At 39.6% G+C, this 19560-nt stretch overlaps 1 protein-coding gene across 1 annotated transcript; it reads left to right on the top strand.

Annotated features, from left to right (window-relative positions):
- Positions 1–401: 401 nt before the first annotated feature.
- Positions 402–18047, top strand: LOC306771779 (regulator of G-protein signaling 9-like; the record flags this gene model as incomplete). The annotated part of the gene is made up of 19 exons (XM_079261096.1): positions 402–470; positions 1982–2078; positions 2772–2822; positions 2954–3060; positions 5163–5214; positions 5304–5362; positions 5440–5516; positions 5602–5683; positions 9376–9438; positions 9843–9872; positions 9980–10041; positions 10954–11067; positions 11179–11294; positions 11372–11459; positions 11847–11985; positions 12100–12182; positions 12433–12556; positions 15572–15975; positions 17885–18047. 19 exons carry the CDS (start codon positions 402–404, stop codon positions 18045–18047), a joined length of 1980 nt encoding a protein of 659 aa, XP_079117222.1.
- Positions 18048–19560: the final 1513 nt, after the last annotated feature.

The raw sequence follows: 19560 nt of genomic DNA, 5'->3' as shown, positions 1-19560 counted from the left end.
TCAGCTATAAAGCATAGACCTAGACATATTGCTTTATCTTTGAGACATTTTAGAGCTTGACAGTATAAAACCTTTGTTTCAATAAATTATTTAAAAAAGTTTTGGAATACACATCGCTATTTTGATTATTCAGCGTCACTGATTAAACTGCTCATCTGTTGTTGTTTGGTTTGTCCATAAATCACGCGTGCCTTGCATTTAATTGGATTACAATGCTCATTTAAACATTATAAACGACATTTTGGTGTTTTTCATATTCTGAGCTAGAGCTTTCGCGGCACACCTGAACGCAGCATCCCCGTCGATAATTTCGATTCCCTTCAGCATCCCCACACGACACCGGGCTCGGTGGCCACAGTAGCAATATATACGTGTGTGAGAGAATACAAAGGAACAACAGCATGACCATTAGAAACGCTATCCGGGATCATGGACAGAGGTACCGGCCACGAATGGCTTGTCTAAAAAAGGTAGGCTACCCTTTTATACTGGAGATGACATAAATCACAAGCTATTTGAGTGTTCCTGCAGACGCACAACAAAAAACATGTGAATTCTCAAAATTCGGGCTGTGCTGGTCCCCTGCAAAACCAAAACCATTCTTTTATTAATTATGTAATAAATAACCAGATTTTCCGGGGACTCCTAGTGTCTTGATGCTTTTTGTGTGTATGTGCATTTCCTAATGAGTCATTTTGTAAAGCAACAAATCCTACAGGTAGTAATTGGTCCATTGAATGGAAATCCATACTCTCAACGCATTATCTGCCTAAATAATTTCTTTATATCTTAGTTTTAGCAGTAGAATAAAATATAATTTAATTTGAAGAAGAATCAACCAGACAGGCGTGTAAATAAACTGACAAAATGTCAGAAAACTGTAAATCAGATGACATTTTGATTTCTGTGTGCACTTCATTTAAACACATTTACGGTTAGACTGTTTTTGTTTCAACCTTTTCACAGTGATAAGGTCATTCAGTTTAATAAGCATTAAGTCTGGATCAGTTTAAGTGCTCCCATCTATACGCAGCAGCTGATGGGAAGAAGTTAATCCAGGCGCTGCGTATTGAAAACAACAGCCCAGCCCTGTGGCCGGAGTGTGGCTCGATTCATCATATCAGATTTCAAATTCATTCAAGAGCTGGATATTTATCACAGCGTCACAGAAAACAATATGTCAGGAAAAAATTGAGAAAAATAAAAGCAAATGTCATATAAGTTTATTTATATCAGATGCATCATTCACTATGTCTTGCACTCCAGAAGAATGCGCAGAGAACTCATCCCCAGGAGAACTTTGAGTTCATGTCCATGAAAGCCCACTTTGCTCTGGCTCAGCCTGGGGTTTATAGCCTCTCCAGGACAACTTCAAAGTGCAAAGCTACTTCAAACAGCCCTAAGAGTCAGCTGCACGCTCCCTCACAAACACATATACACTCGTGCTTTCACACAAACCCAACTAATGCAGTGCAGGACTTCTTCTTTCTGATACACACCTTTTTGTGGGACCTATGGGAGCATCAGGATCCGCTGATAGCTGCTGATGTTTAGAAAGGAGGTGACTCATTGCAAACCACCCAACACAAGCCAAAGAAAAGCCTTGAGATCAGGGAACATTGTCTCACATCTCATCACTTTCTAACGCAGCATTAAGGTTTATGAATAGCGGGCTGACTTGGTGAATCACAATAACTGAATCAGTGCAGAGTCTGTCCGATATCCAGCTTCAGTTGCCACTAAATGTAGATAAGTGATGCTATGCGCCCTGAAGATGAAAACGATCATCAACATCCCTTCATTGATGCTTGAATATTTGCAAATTTTCATGCACAGAAATCAAATATTTCCACGCAAATTCCAATTTCTTTTTTGTTCCACGCGGGCTGCCCTTATAACCTGTTGTCAAAGCAACCTGTTGGCATGGTGACCTCTATCCCCTTCCATCTATTCTCTCAATTATTATAATGTTCTGTTACAGGCAGAGAAGGTGCTGCTGGAGATGCAGGACCCCAGCACAGGAGTCAAGTCACAGCCTCAGAGACTGGTTATCACAACAATACCGCATGCTCTCACTGGTAAGGAGGACAGACTCACATGTGCACACACACACACACACACACACTATGCAGTGCACACATGATGTTATTCAACGTCTGGTTCTGTGATTGTGCCTGCATAGTCTCACTGGAGGGGTACCAGAGCTATGGGCTCAAACTCAAGAGCTACAGATTTCATCTCCATGACAACCCCCATGGTCTCAGACTCAGGCAGAGGGAAAAAGTAGGAGGTGAAGGAGGAGGAGGATGATTGAGCAGGCGAGAGGAAACGAGCACAAACCGATACAAATACAAAGAGGAATAAAGAGAGTAGGTGGTGGAGGAGAAAAAGGGATGTGGGAACCTAGATTCCTACGTCATTCTGAAAGCCTTCATTCCAGGCAGCCGAATGAATGAAACTAAATACGGCAGCTCATGCTCTTCCCTTTTATTTGACTCTCCTTTTCCCCCAGTTCTTTTCCCATCTTATGCACCATCTTCTATGACATTTTCCCACATTTTATCTCCAATTTTCTCCCTTTTGTCTCTTTTTTTATCCACCGACCTCCTGCCTTCTTTCTCCTCTTCTTCTCCTTCAGCCTTTCTCCTGACATTAGTCTGACATTTACAGGCACACGAATTCTCATGCAAACAGCCGTTAATATTTTTTATTTCAGATTTTTCGTTTGCTGAGTTTTGCTGTCAAATTTCTCCCTGCGTCTTCTTCCTCAGGTGAAGACATAATTATGTGGCTAGCAGACAAGTTTGAAATAGATGCACAAGGTGAGTGAGGCCAACCAAACTGATACGAGTTAACAGTTTTTGCTAAAAATAATTCAAGTTAAGATGCTAATGGGTAAGGTACGCTGAAGGGAAATGGAAATCTCGTCTATCTGTGTGTGCTCTGTCTTCAGAGGCCAGGAGTTTGGGCACTATGCTGGTGGCGTTAGGATACATCTACCCTTTACAAGATCATAAACGTTTAGTGATCAAACCAGACGGGTCCCTGTATCGCTTCCAGGTAAACGCACCACATTTCAAACATAAACCCTGAAAAATGAAGGAGGCTAATAATCTGAACATTGGAGAACTTTGAACAGGAAGTGTAGGAAGCTTCATTTTATGTGGCTGACATCCACATTCCTTGTAGAGCTATTCTGCTTTTACATAGCAACAATTATATAAGTGAATTCCCATTTTGTTTGTATTGTTCTTGCATAAACGGGATGCACATGTTCGCATAAAGTAGGAAGAATATTCCAGCATGCTTGTTAGAACATAAGCATCTAACAAGCACGCTGGAATGTGCACAGTGCAAACTGGATCTTAAGCAGCTGTAAACAGAGTTTTTGTCTGTTTATAGAAGAAAATGCCACAGAACAATGAAACACTACCTTTAGAGTGTATGTGGAGTTTGGTTACTCATACAGCTCTGATTGTACACACACACACATTTATATACTTATATAGTCGTCATTCATTGGAGGAAAAATCCTGGGATGTACTACTGACAGATTGCTGAAGTATCCGATATGAACAAGTCCTACGAGTGGCTGGAGAGGGCTGGACTGAAGGACGGCACACTAATCATGGCAGCACAGAAGCAAGTGTTGAGTACCAGGGCCACGGAGGCTCAGATCTACCAGACCAAGCAGGACTCAAGGTGCAGCACCTCCCAGCAGGGTGCAAGATGCTGGCAGGCAAAGAATACAAGAAATGCTGTAAACCAAGAAGCCAGCATAGCCTACAGAAACATCTGTGCAGAATATAGACTGGAGACCCCAAAGTCTCAATGGGAAAAACCTCCCAAGGTGGTTGAGAATAAGAGGAGAGAGCAAATGGTGGTGGCCAACCAACCGAACACGATGATTGTGGGTAAGTAGAAGATGTACGCTCTAGTGGTCTATTTATTCATCCCCAATGATGGAAATATCAGGACAAAGGAGCATGAGAAACCGGAGAAGTACCAAGGCCTCAAGGAAGAACTGGAGAAGGCCTGGAAGGTGAAAGCAACAGTAGTACCTGTAGTCATGGGAGCACTGGGCTCTGTGTCCCCCATGCTGGAGAAGTGGCTCCAACAGATACCTGGAGATCATCAGACATCTCCATCCTGTGGAGCGCAGTCCTAGGTACGGCTAAGATGCTGCGTAGGATCTCAAGCTCCCAGGACTGGTGGAGGACCTGAGCTTGAGATGAACAGCCGCCTGCCATGCCCAGAGGAGATGGGAGGGTGTTTTATGTATATCATGCTTACTACTGTATATTAAACTATATGAAGTATAAATCTTCCACTGGGAGGTGTTGGATGGAAATTGGTCTTAATTAATCACAGCAGAATGACATGATCTAGTTCTCCATTTAATTGGAAATATTTCCATTTCCATGTACAAGCAGAACCCAAGCCAGTTCTTTGAGTAAAGTCTTAAAGCAAAATGTTTCTAATAGATTGATTACATTTATATTTTATGGTGTAGTCATTTGACACACAATTACGACTAGAATGTAGTATATTTAAATCTTAATTTATTGGGTTTTTTTGTCCAGGCAAAAGAATATAAATGTTGATACATTGTGTTTTTTTGTTTTTTTTTTTTGTCTTATGTCAAAGAAAATTGACATAAGTTAATATTGTGTTAATGGTGATTTATGATTGTACTTGTAGGAATTGGTGTGTAGAATATTAGCTAATCAGAGCATTTGTCAGTTTTTAAGCACATGGTAGCATACAATAACAAACCTAAATGAAATGTTTTCAATCATTATTGATCTTTTTTTTGGAGGATTATTGCTTTTGATAAACAGACTGACTATGTGAAAGGAAAAATCGTTCTTCACAGATTTCCAGATGTCAAAAATAAAGTTTACCTCAACATCAAATATATTCATTGAAAGCCATTTCTACAAACAATGCACCTTAAACCTTCAATTATTCTTAATTAATGAATCATTGAGAAGTTACACAAAATCTCCTGAAATTAAAGCGGTTATTCCTTTGCTAATGCTTCATCTCTACACTTAGTTTAATGAAATTCTGCCTTTTTTTTTCTTAAATATTTCTGCTAAAACAAACAAACAGAAATAATCTGACCAAACATTAACATGAGGTCCTGCATTCCCTTTCAGACACCTTATTTCTGGCCCACCCAGCAGTGGTCTGTTGAGGACACAGATTATGGTGAGCGTGACCGCAGCTGTCACCTACATTTTCTCTCATGTCTTTCGATCCGCTTTCAGTAAACACTCCTTTCTGTTTCATCCCCAAAGCAATCTACTTGGCGAAAAGAAACATCCGTAAAAAAGGAATCCTTGAGCTCCACGAGCAGGTGAGAATGCAACCGAGACACGGTAGGACATCATTTTGTCGATTGGCATTTCCTGACGTGTTATTTTATGTTTTCAGGAGCAATACAACCATCTTCACAAGTGGATGAATCATAAATGGGATTTCATAGTGATGCAAGCTAAAGAGCAGTACAGGTAGGTGTTTAAGGGTGATATCACTCAGCTTTCAGGTAAACACGATGCTACGATTGTGCTTCACTGTGTTGTTTTTTTCTTTTAGAGCTGCAAAAGAGAGGAAGAAACCAGACCGCGTGGTGTTTGACTGTCAGGAGAGAGCCTACTGGGTGGTTCACAGACCTCCGGTGAGAAACACAAACACACTTTACATACCATTACAGTGACTTTCAGACACTTTTCTCCTTGAGCCTTCCTCTGACATGCAAACACGTTATGATTTACATTATGAGGAGTTCCTTTTTTCATTAGAGGAGAGATGGATCCCCATAAAGTTGTGATTCGGACAGATTTATGTCCTCACGACACGAGAAACACAAGAACACACACACACACACAGATAGTTATCAGACTTGCACTGTGAACACAGGATGCAGCTTCATGTACATGCACTGTAAGTGGAATGCCAGTAGACAGAGGTGTGAAAATAAATTGCATGCCACCTCTATACTTCCCGGGGTATCTCATTATCTCTCCCTGTGATTCCTCGTTATAATTATATGTCCAGGCAGAGGAAAAGGGCACAGCTGATTAATATTTCACAATGAATGGGAAAATGTGCTGCAGTGGATTTCGCCTCGTGTTCGCGGAGTGTTTTGTGTTGTGAGGCTGGATAACACGCCAGCCAGCAATGGCAAAGGAAGACCTAACAGTATCAGCTGCAGACAGAACAAAGTGTGTCATCTACTGTATCTCAGGGTAACTGACACTGTAAATGTGACTTCAGCCAGATGCAGCTGGAGGCAGTGGAATGAATCTGTCCTTGTGTCTGTTTGCACTGAGGATACTTCCCATTACCAGTAGCTAAAGTCCCTTTTTGTGTTTCCGTTAATATGACTCACCTGATTTTTTCCGGGTTGTGTGGACATAAAAACACAGTCATTCATTCAGAGAGTGGATGGACGATTGCATTTGTCACGATCTGATTAGTGACACTTCTTTGTGAGGTCCTGCTGGATATATTCAGTGCATGCGGCATAAACCTGCTGCATTCCTACAGCATTACAAGCAATGACTGCTAAACAAGCTAAAGCTAGCCATCTGGCTTTTAACGTAATATTTCGCCTTTTCCGATGAAGTTAGGTTAAAAAGAATCAAAGTCATATGTATGATGCACCTACCATTCAGAATCATCAAATCTATTCTGTTTTTGTTCAGATGAGCAAAGCTGGTGATGTGAACGTAGCCACAGAGTAACAGCTATTGGTTTGGCATCATAGCATATGAACGACATTTGATGCAGAAACACAGTTGAGTGTTGATTGAATTTTAAGGTTACTTTTATTCACCAAAAACAAGATGCATGTTATTTAATGAACTCTGTCACTGTCTGATGCGAGTCCCTGCCTGCTGTAAGTTATGCATTTGTAGGAGAGACGTTGCAGCACCAAATCTCTGCAAGCTGGTAGCCTACTAGATAGCACTGGAGAAGTATGGACTTCTCTGTTTGTCTGATTTAAGATCACTGATTTAAGTACCAGAGTAGTTGCATAATATTAAACTATGGCTGCACAAAATGTATAAAATAGGTTGTTTTATAATTCTCCATCCATCCATCCATCCATCCATCCATCCATCCATCCATCCATCCATCCATCCATCCACCCATCCATTCCTGCTTTTTTCAGTGCAGGATTGTGTAATATTGATACACTACTCACAAAAAGTTAGGGATATTTGGCTTTCAGGTGAAATTTATGGAAAATGCAATATGTTCATGCTACAGTGATATAATATCATAAAAGTAAGACATTTAAGTAGAAGGATGCACTACTGATTTCTTCATCTCAAAAAATTCATTCAACACAAAAGGTAACAACAATGGTAGTTACACCACAACAAAAAATTTGAACGTCTCAATATCTCGTCATGTGACCTTGAGCATCAATTACAGCTTGACAACGACGTCTCATGCTGTTCACAAGGCAACTTATTGCCTGCTGAGGCATGGCATCCCACTCTTCTTGAAGGGCAGCCCTCAGGTCATTGAGGTTCTGGGGTGCAGGGTCTCGAGCCTCTACACGACGGCTCAGCTGATCCCACAGGTTTTCAATGGGATTCAGGTCTGGAGAGAGTGCAGGCCATTCCATTTGAGGTACACCAGTCTCCAACAGCCGTTCCCTGATGATGCGGCCTCGATGAGCAGGAGCATTGTCGTCCATGAAGATGGAATTAGGCCTGTGCTGTTCATGTAGGGGCACAATCACTGGATTAATGATGTTATTCAGGTAGTATGGGCTTGTCACTGTACCATTCACAAAGTGTAGGGCAGTTCTGTACCAAGTGGACACCCCTGCCCACACTGTAACACCGCCACCACCAAAAGCTGGCCTGGTGACAACAGTGGCTGATGCATAGCGCTCTCCCTGACGTCTCCAACATCGTTGCCGGCCATCATTTCTGCTCAGTGTGAATCGACTTTCATCAGAGAACAGCACTGAGGCCCACTGGTTCCTCGTCCAGCGTAAATGCTCCCTGGCCCATGCAAGACGATGATGCCTGTGCCTGGTGGTGTGGTCAGGTACCCGTGCAGGTCGTCTAGCACGCAGACCACGCTGATGGAAACGGTTTGGAATGTCAATTCAAGGATCACACACCTGCCGTGATTTTTGCCGTTAAGCTCCTTGTTAGAGAACAGCAACTTGTGCAAAATCTATTGAAATATTTAACAGTTGGACATGTGCATTTAAAAGCTTAGAGAAGAACACATTAAGTTCACCTGTACAGGTTTGAATGCATTTTAGGCTTGTTGTGAAATTTCACCCAAAAGCTGAATATCCCTAACTTTTTGTGAATAGTGTATTTCACATCAACATGTTATTAATATCACAAACACACTTCCTAAATAGAGACATTTTGGCTTCATTTTAGGACAAATACAGGTGTATTAATGACATCTGCAATCCAGTTGGAGGAAGTTCTGTTTAGTGCATCTTCTACAACATGACCAGCTGCAAAACTGCAACTCAGCTCGTATTATTACACCTTTGATTAGCACAGTATCTTGAAATATTTCTTAATATATCAAAATCAAATCGGTATTGTAGTATTCATCAATGAAAATTGCACGGCTTTTATTTGATATTGTGGAGCTTTGTATCAATTAACTCCTTAGTTTCCTTGAAGTGGAGACATGAACAGACCTGAACCTTGGCAAGAGAAAGAAAAATGAAATGTTACTTTTTTATTCATAATGCAAGAAGTGGCAGCACAGAATGTGGCTATGTATAGTCAGTATAATTTAAACTCTGTGTGAATTTCTGTGGCTGTAGTGTTGCATTTCAAGTTTTGATCACCGATGAGCTGATCAGCAGGTGTCTGTAGCCCTGACAAAGTAGATTTGTGTTTCTGACATTGAAGGTTTCATGCACATGCAGGCTTCACTCATCAGGCAGTGCCGAACGTCACACACAAGGTGACAACGTCACACAGTGACAACCCTGAACAGGTGCTGAGGTTTTTACAAGTTTAGCTGAAAAAGCTGTTTTTTCCTCCTATTCCAAGGTAGTATTTACACTAGTAAGCATAGATTGTATGTAAAATATGGACATGTAGATCTAACACTGCAGAAAAGCTCAGCTGTTTGCAGGTAAATGTGATGTGAAGATAGTCCATTTCCCATTTTTAAGGGATCTGCTGCAAGCAAAGATATGAATCCCCTTTTTTACACTGGTTTCTAGCCTTTTGTTGCCTCACATGACCTTATAAAGCCTGATACATAATTATCCGATGATTAGCATCAGAAAACAGCCATCTGCTGTAATTAATTAGTCCTCTGGAAAACACACATTGTTTAATTGCTTGTTTTATGTGTGTGCAGCCGGGGACAGTGAGCGCCATGGACTACGGGCTGGAGCGACGAGCAGATCCCAACACAGTCGAGGTAACAGGTGAGTCAATGCATGACCTGTTTGAACATAATTCCTGTCAATCAGCTTATATCCAGTAAGAAGCTTTAATGCATGAATGCAGCTGCAGTAAAGGATGCTTCATGTCTACCATGTCTTTTATTAACCTCCTCTCATTTCCCTTCTCTTCTCTTCTCTTCTCTTCTCTTCTCTTCTCTTCTCTTCTCTTCTCTTCTCTTCTCTTCTCTTCTCTTCTCCAGGCATTTCCCAGGAGGCTGCATACCTCCAAACCCCCTAAAACTCACAAGTCTGAAATTAAAGCTCATGCAAATAAATGTCACTGCAAAATATTTCCCCTAATTTGTGCATAATTATTTAAAACCGTGACGTTATTTGAAAGTTGTAATTAATGCATGTATTTTTTTCTTTTTGTGCACAGACGAAAACGCCAGACGACTATGAGAGAATTGTAAGTGACGTCTTTGCTCCAGCTTTATCTTTTCCATCATCCTGTTGTTTAACAGCTAACAGTTGTACGTCATTCTGTCTGTCACGTCTCTTTCCTGCCACTTCAAGATGATCTTCACCCAGCAGTCCATCATGAGGCCCAGAGTGAAGTCATCTGTGTCCATTGGCGCGTAAGACAGCCACTCATCTTACCTTCTTTTCAATACTTTCGACCGACCAGTCACGTCTGATGAGATGCATTGGTCAGATTATATCTCAAAACGGCGTACGATCACTATCTAGACTAAATCTGCTGCTTCTCAGGTGCTGCACACATTTTGTCACACACAGACTAGTTCGATGAGTTACACAGAATTTTTTTCCAGCTGTGCTGTTTACTGTGTGAAATTATACCTGATTTTACCATTTTGAACGTTCTTGTTGGAGCATTTTTGAGATTTACCAGGTCTTATATGTTTTTATACTTGCATAAGTCCAACTTTTTTTTTTTTTACTATTTTGTGTTTTACATTGGGTAAGTGTGCTGACTACTGCTAAAGAATTATATCTTCTCTGGGGAACATTAATAGTAATCCAGTCTAATCTGCTTCAGTCAGACTACAGAGTAAACGTATTATATTATTAACAAAGTGTTTGCATTATTCATGGAAAATGTTTTTGATGTTTAGAACATTTTCATTTTACAATGTGGCATTAGCAATTTGTAGTAGGTCTGACCAGACTACATTCATTCTTTATATACAGTTTTGTTTTGTTTTCACATCTGTACTGTTTAAGTGGTTTCTCCTCATACATGATGAATGTATGAATGAATATGCATGGTAACAGAAAAGCTGTTTGGCAGCAGGATACATGGATCCAAAACCAAGTGAATTAGATTGTAATTAACCCCAAATCCCATACAACTTGAAGAGGAGATATAGAGGATGCAGGGCAGGAGCGAGGCAGAGAGAAAAAAGGAGGAAATTCAAACAATCTTTTTTATGAGAAATGTGAGCTTCATAGCTAACAACATGGATAAGTGTGAAACGCTAACAAGCGCACAGAGGGAATGAATTGAAAGCAGCATGAATTCTTTGCAGATTGGTGAAATACTGCACCACCTATACAGGCCACGACCCTTTTTTCTCCAAGTGTCTTCCAAGCAACCCTTGGCTCACTGATGACCCCACGTACTGGTCCCTGAACCAGTCCAAGTGAGTCAACTAGGAATTGTCAACTTTAACTAAATTTTCAGGCTAAAATTGAAACAAATTTTGACTGGTTTACTAATTTTGTTTCTGTGTTGTTAATTGTGTGTTCGGCAGTGTGGAAATACCCACTAAGATGCGCGTAGAGAGGTGGACGTTCAGCTTTAGTGAGCTGCTGTCAGACCCTCGAGGACGAGATGATTTCAGACTCTTCCTGAAGAAAGAGTTCAGCGGTGCGTTGGTTGAAATTTAAATAGATGATGATAAACTTTTGGTTGGTTTCAATTGGTCTTTATTCTGGACTTTTTAGGTGAGAACTTGGCATTCTGGGAAGGCTGCGAGGATCTGAAATGGGGCACTGCTGCAACAATGAAGGAGAAAGCAGAGCAGATCTACAAGTAATCTTCCAATGTTTCGTTTTGAACAATACTTTTTTCCTCTGATAAATATTGTTTTCAGTTTAGATCAGACATGCAGTTTAAGACTCTTTTTTTTTATTATTATTATTTTTTTTAAATAAAAAAATCAGTTTAAGTAAATATAAACTGTTAATTACCCTTCAGTATGAAGTATTTTACCCTGATTTTTTAAAATGGTTTTTATCTAATGTTATTTTCTTTTGCATTCTTTTTTGTTTTAATGTTAAATTATTCTTCTTATCTAAAGTTTTATTTTCTCTGTGAAGCACTTTGAATCACCTTGTAGTTAATTTGTGCTATATAAATGAACTGTAAGCTTGTGTTAAAGCCTCTAATCTTCAGTCTTCTTTCTTTATTTTTCCTCAGGACATTCCTGGCTCGTGGTGCGCCGCGATGGATCAACATCGATGGAAAAACAATGGAAATCACGGTGAAGGGGCTGAAGCACCCACACAGATATGTTCTGGATGCAGCCCAAACTCACATCTACATGCTCATGAAGAAGGTCAGTGAACATAGCAACAGTTTCAATATGAGAATGGGAAACAAATTTTATTTTTTAAAAAAGCTAAAATGCACAAACAGCGGCTTCATGATGAGGTTATGTGTTTTTCCGCAGGACTCATACGGACGGTATTTGAAGTCTCCAGTGTTTAAGGAAACGCAGAAAAAGGCCATCTGTCCTGATGAGCACAGGTTCAAGTAAGTGGCTCACTTTGCATGCATGTTACGCTTCTTCAGGCAAATGTTTTAAAAAACTTGACGAAAAAAGTTGTGACTGATCATAAAGAAAAACCAGAGTAAATGAAAATGAATGAAAAGCTAGTCATCAATCCAAGAAGGAGATGAAAAAGAAAGATGCTACAGAAGTTTTCACCTCATATTTCATCTGTGTTCTCTTTTCTTTTTACATTTTCTTCATCCTTCTCCTCTTTTTCTTCTGCTTTTCCAGTGAAGCCCAGTTGGAGCAGAACGCCAGGAACAGACGGCCCAGTCTCAGCCCCATCATCATCCGACAGCAGGAGCAGGAGCAAAAGGCCAAGATGGCTGCCAGCGCCCCGGTCGACATCACGCAGGTTATGAGCAAACTCAGCAAGCAGGGCAAAGACATTCCTCCTCGTCCTCCTAATAAATGAATGCAAACACACATTGTTTAATAATGACAGAAATAGATTTAGCTATTTATTCCTAATGGTTTTTTTTATGTTCTTATAGTTTATTTCTTATTGATTTTACAACCATGCCATTTTAGGTAAACTTTAAAGCTGCGTGCTGTCTTTATAAATAAATCTTTCAATCAATATTTTAGCCTAAAATGCTTAAAATTAAAATGAATGCTTTAAAAATCCACGGAAAAGGGGCTGTGCAATAGTGAAGCTGAAAGTATATGTTAGTGGCATGATGTCAAAGCCAAGTTGAACTATACACATAAGGTCAGATACTGTTTAAAAAAAGAAAAAAAACACCTTATATGCATATATATAATTTAATGTTAATTATAAAAAGATATTAACATGCTACCTCTTAAATTACACATGCAGTTAGGCAGATGTGGATTTCTGTTCCTCCTACAATAAAATGATGCACATGGAAAATTTCTTTGTGCAAACATCTAAGGGCTACTAAAACATATAAGAGAGACAAAGGTTGTGTTTAGTGTGAATGCATACTAAATTATGTCATTATCATATTGATAAGGGACGACAAACAGAGAAGCATTTGTCATATTTGGACATTCAGTCTGTTATCACACGCTTTATTTGTGTCCATGCAAAATGCAGCTGTCGTAATTTGTTTCCCATAATACATGTTGTACTCCCCATATTTGCTCAATTATTGTTCTGTAGTCCTGCTTTATTTATTTGTTTATTTTTTTTCTCATCAGTCAATAAACCATCCACAAATCAGCTCATGTGTATCTGTTTGTGTTTTATTTTATTTGTTGTCTTATGCCTGCTCACCGTGTCCTCCAAGTCCACAGCTTTTCTTCTGTTTTATAGTGTTAACAAGGCCTTTGTCTTAACATGTTCCCAAGTTTTAAAGGTCAAGCAAAGAGAGAGAGACAGGTTCTACTGGGGCTTTTGTCTTCTCCAGGACAGTCTGTGCTCCGTTTTATTGGATTTTTCCGGAGCATCCCTTGAGTGGAGTCTTCAAATATAAATGTGTGTCAGTATAATACTTACAATATCTCCCAGATAATTGGCTGAAGTAGCAGCAATCTTCGTAAAAAGGTTAGTGGATCCAGGTTGGGTCAAATTTTAGACTGGGTTTGAGAGGAATCACCGTTTGTCTCCAAGGAACCAGTCAGTCAAACGTGGGAGCTCTGGCAGTGCGCTGCTAGAAACGATGAGTACAAACAGTTGGATGCAATGTGGAAAAATCGATGGTTCTGGGTCTCAGTAAGCAGCCAATATTGTTTGATTACTGTTTGGTCAATACATTGACGAACGTAACAGTCAGTTTTGGTGGACTGCTCTCATGTTTCAGCCATACAGAGCCAATGGTGTCCTGAAGGACCCTTATGTCTGAGAAACACATGAAAAGAGCTGGTGTCATCAGACATCAGACGTATTTCCTCATAGTGTCGCAAATAAAATGATGGAAAATCAGTTCAAAGGCAAAACTGAGTTATTTGAAAGTAAGGTTTGTTAAATGGCTGCCTGAAAAACTTCACCCTCATGCCCTCGCCTCCATTTTTAACAGGACTTTGAAGTTTGAAAATAAGCTGGATCCACTTTTTTCATAGTTTAACGTATTTATGTGAGGATACATAGTTTGATTTTTATTAAATTAGTTGTAAACTATGTTAGCAAACAAAAGAAAACAGTTCAACTTTTCTTCTCCATCTAGCGCAGGCTAGTTTAATCCAGTAAAATACGAGAACCCCATCCAGTAGGTAGTCAGGATTTGCTGCTCCAAAAAGTCTATGTTCAACTTCAACACACAGGCTGTTGGAATTTAGGTTTCCAGGGCTGAACATGGTGCTCAAAAGATTTATTCTAAGATAATTTTGCTTAAAATGTCTTGTTACACATTAAAAGCAGACATCTGGACATGTCCACGAGCTAAAAGGTTTATTTTTTAAGCAGAAACTTCTTCTCCAGTCCAGCATCACAACAAGCAGCCTGATGATCTGGCAACTGTGTTGTGCTGAACAAATCTGCTTTTCAAGAGGCTCTTTTTGATCCTTAAGTATTCATTCATTCATTCATTCATTCATTCATTATCCTAACTAGTGAAGGGTCGTGCCAATCCACTATCCCAGCAGTCTTTGGGAAAAGGCGGGATACACTGGACAGCTCGCCAGTCCATTGCGGGGTGATACTGGAGTCTTGTTATTTATGTTTAAATTAGTCTATGCTGAACCTGACAAGCAGGGTGGGAACAAAAGAAAGGAGAGGGTAAACAGAAGAGAAAAAGAGAGTAAAGAGAGTAAAGAAACAAAGTACGTTAGAATGTACTAATATAATCTAGGTGTCCAAAAGTCCAGTCCGGCAGCTTTTCCATCCAGTCACTAAACCAGCTGAATTTAAGTAGCTCAGCTCCACTGCAGGTAGATGAGCCTGTCAGTAAAAACACCTGTTCTAAATGCACAGGTAGCTCCAAAAACATGGCAGAACTTCTACCTTACTTTTACCTCTACTACTGTATATATACCTCTGAATAAAATACACTCTAACCCTTTACAGGCTAGCTTATGTTGACTTATACCTTTGAAAGTACAACTTTTCCGTGTTTAAGTATTTATTGCACAACAAGCAGCTCTCTAACAAGGTGATCGATTGTAAGACAAACAAAAGCGTCTAAACCAGGAATAAATCACTAAATGTTCTGGCTCGACAAAAGTTTGCCTTTCAGCAGTCATCTTTATAACACTGTTGACATTAAGCCAACCAATACTGCTTTAATAAATTGTTTTTGATGAAGGAATCATTGTAGGATTCTACATAAAAAAACAGCATTCATATGTTGTCAATATAGCATCAACTTTTTACATTTTTTGTGAGTTCAAGTGAAAAGTTGAATGTTCCTAATTTTTTGTGAGTAGTGTGTATCCTCTGACTTGTATCTCTTGCCCTTTGACCTCACAGTTATGCCGCTTCACCACTCCTGTCCCTCACCTTGCTGTCTACTCTGGCATCGCTGACCCCCCCTTTGCCAATGCCTCGCCTTCTCTCCCTTTCCTCACCCACACCCCAGCCTGCCCGTCCCCCATCAGTGTGGCCTTAGACAGCACCTCGGCCTCTGAGCGGCGGGCAGAGGCCAGTGAGGGTGAAGTCAAAGTGAACGCCGATGGTCGAGCCCCTGGAGGAGGGACTTTGTCCAAGTCTCGCATGGCTCTGTCCCTACGCCGCCTGCTGAAGCGTGGCTGCAGCCCCTCGGCCATGTTTGCCAGCCTGTCGCCGAAATGTCACGCAGCCGCCGGGGCAAGCAGCCGAATACAGCCAATCACCCCTGAGGAACCCAGTCAGGCTCCACCCAGACGAACTGGGAAGTAAGTATTTGGAAAAGTTCCACAGTCTTCGATTTATTCATAACCTTTCATTAAAGAAGGAAAAAAAAAAACAAAAAAAAAAACAGCTACCTGTAAAATAAGCTGAAATTGACTAAAGTAGTAATAAATAAAAATTTAACGAAAATCATTACATTATTTTCTAATTCTGGTTCAATAGACATATTTTTGTTAAAAAGCAAACAAATAGGATAATTTATTACATATTACATCACTCATAAACTAATATTTTGTTGAACAATCCTTGAATGTTTCTGCTACAGTCAGGTGTTTTCTGTTCCTCTCAGTCAGACTTCTGCACCTGTTGACAGGTATTTTGTCCCGCTGTTCAACAGAAAAGTGCTCTAATTTGTCCAGGACCAATTTGTTTGTTGTTGTTTTTTTTTCTTCAACTCAATTAAATGAAAAAAACTGTGTCATATATTACTAAATAATATTTTTGCAAATTTTTAGTTCTTGTTCCTTTTTTAAAGTCTCCAGTTGTTTGAGTGACTTGTAAATTCAGCCTTTTCTTTAATGAAAGGGTATGAATACATATGAGCACAACTATGCCTCTCATAAAATTTCAGCTCTAATTTGAAAAAAATATGGAAACATTTGTGTCTTGGTAATATAGACAATAACAAGTAAACTATATTATTTATACTTGATCAGATTCGAGTTTAAATATTCTTAAATAGGGATGAAAATGGTTTTATGACAGATTATATGGCTCATCATCAGTAAAGCGTCTCTACTGATGTGTGTGGCTCAAGGAATAGTCACAATAAACAAAACAAATACTAATTAAGTTTTGAACATTAATAAATTTGTTTAGTTCTTTCTATTTCTTGCTAACTTCCATTCATGCTATATGCAGTGAAAAATACTGCTAGTTGCACAATACAACTGTTGACCCTGTCAGCAGCAGCACTGAGTTTGGCTGTGGTGTTTAAACCAAGCTCATCTGGAACTAAGGAAATATCCCCCACACCATTTTACCACCACCAGCCTGAACTGCTGATACATTGCAGGGTGGATCCATGTTCATTCAGGTTATTTATGCCGACCAGAACGTCTGAATTCGGCAGCTGAATCAGACAAGGGGAAAATTATTCATTCTTCTATTATTAAATTTAGCTAAACTTGTTTCCTGGTCTTCTGTTGCTGTCGTCCATCTGCTTCAAGGTTGGACGTTTGTGCATTCAGAGGTGCTACTTTGCACACTCTGGTTGGAACCAGTGGTTCCTGTTTATTTACATCTCCAACCAGTATGCCCAAGCTCCTCTGACTTTTGACATCAACAATATATTTTTTCCTCCCAGAGAACTGCTGTTCACTTGACAGTTTCCCTTTTTCAGCCCATCCTCTGAAAACCCTTGAGATGGTTATGTGTGGAAATCCCAGTAGATCAGCAGTGTCTGAAATAGACCAGCCTGTCTGATACCAGCGACCGTACCATGTTCAATGTCACTTAAATGTCCATGCTTTCCCATTCGGATGCTCAGATTGAACATGTTTACCTTAATAAACAAGCCTGCCATGTGATTGGCTGATTAGCTGTTTGCATGAAACAAATGAAGACATGAACTTGATAAAGAAGTCTGTGAATGTATAAACAGTAAAAAAAAAAAAAAAAAAAAAAAAATAGACTGAATTGTTGTAACTTTTGCTCTTTTTTTTTTTACATTTTCTGAAAGGATTTTACACATGCCACAATTTTTTGCTTGACCCACATTTCAGAGCCATCATGGAAGTCATAGAGTAGCCTGAAAAAATTACCTAATAAGGATTGAAACTAGCAACCTCATAGCTCAATCTAAAACAAAGCTTACTCATCAAACAATGTCTCTTTATCGTTACATAAACTCCAATGAGTATCTTACAAAAGCTTCTGTGCAACATTTCTCAGTTTTTTCCAGATTAAAGTAGACATTCCTCCAGAGTGCAGGATCTACCCCATCGAGTCTGAAGACGAGGAGGAGGACGCCAGGCCTGCCTCTCGGGGAGGAGTGGGAAGTGAGGAGATCATCTGCCCCTGGGAGAGCCTCACTCCACAGAATGGGATGGGCTAACTGGCTAGATTTACACAGGTGGAATACGATGGGGCACAAAGCCGACAATATTTAACATAAAAACCAAATGATATTGGCACACACCACTCATTGTGGGATGCTACGGAGGGAGGGAGCTGGTAGTCTGCAGTGGACTTACTTTTCTGACTATACAGCTGCCAACCTGATGGCTTGAAAGGCTTTTGAGTCACATCTGTTACAGGATAATCTTCTCCTGGTGACTGTTGAATGATAATTTGCTCCCCCACCAAAAAAACCCAAACCTGCCAATAATAAATAACCACTCGCAGAAAACCATCAGATTAGTAGAAACATACTGATCAGTCCACACAGAGGTTCACAGCGTTAGAACCCGCAGGAAGACAAAGTCCCAAAACACAAACTCTGGTGGATTGCTCCTTTAACTTTAGCCTTATTGTAACCAACTCTTAACGTCAGCGCCAGCTGAGCCCGGGCTGGAGGTTAGTTTTGACAGGGGCCACTCTCCATGAGAACCGCAGGACGTATGGAAGTTCAGGCCCTTTCATAACTTGAGATGTAGCTTTCATATTGAAACCTCATTGTGTATCTGTTCATAAACTGTAGCCCAGCAGCAGCCTTACTCACCAAGTTCGGGAAGTTTGTCCAAATCAGGTGGGCACACAGATAATTTATTTAAAAAAACAAAAAATAAAAACAAAATAACAAAAAAAAAAACCCAAAACAAAAACCCACATGACAAAAGATATGAATGCAAAGAAACTGTTTATTTTTGTGACGATCAAGAAGGAGAAAGTGCATTCTGCTTTAAATGTAATCTTTTATGTATCAGGACATTATATTATATCATATCATATCATATCATATCATATCATATTATATTATATTATATTATATTATATTATATTATATTATATTATATTATATTATATTATATTATATATCACATCACATCACATCATATCATATATCATATCATATTATATTATACTATATTATATGTATTAAATTTATGCTGTTAAAAGCATAAATGCTATTTTAATAGGACTCATTATAGTCAGAATAAATAATAGCCGTTAGTATTTAGGATTTAAGAAATAAGGATTTAAGGTATGTAGATTAATAAATATCGTCATACAAGATTGTAATTGCGTGCACACCGTACCATATGGATGAGCATCATTGCAAGTGCAGGGTAATTTGTACAGTACCATCCACAAACAGCTTTACATTTCTGTTAAAGAGGCAGACAGGGCCTGGGATGAAAAAATCTTACTTTTATTAAGGATTTTCTGTGTGAGATTATGAGTATCTAACATTTTGGTGGAGGAAATTTGACTCTTTTTGCTTTACAACATCGCTTCAGTTCAGTGAGCTTTGTGGCATTTCTTTAGCAGCTGCGGTTGTCCTGTTGCATGACCCAGTTTCAGCTGTGCTCTACCTGCAGTTATGGTGTCAGTTTTGACTGTAGATTCATGTCCTGATACATAAAACCTCAGGCCTGAGAGAGGCTGTAGTTTCCTTTACACAAAAT

This window comes from Telmatherina bonti (assembly GCF_933228915.1).
Source record: "Telmatherina bonti genome assembly, chromosome: 21".
In the NCBI taxonomy this organism is placed as follows: domain Eukaryota; kingdom Metazoa; phylum Chordata; class Actinopteri; order Atheriniformes; family Telmatherinidae; genus Telmatherina; species Telmatherina bonti.
The sequence above is the reverse complement of the archived record's forward strand: the minus strand, read 5'-3'. Positions and strand labels throughout refer to the sequence as shown.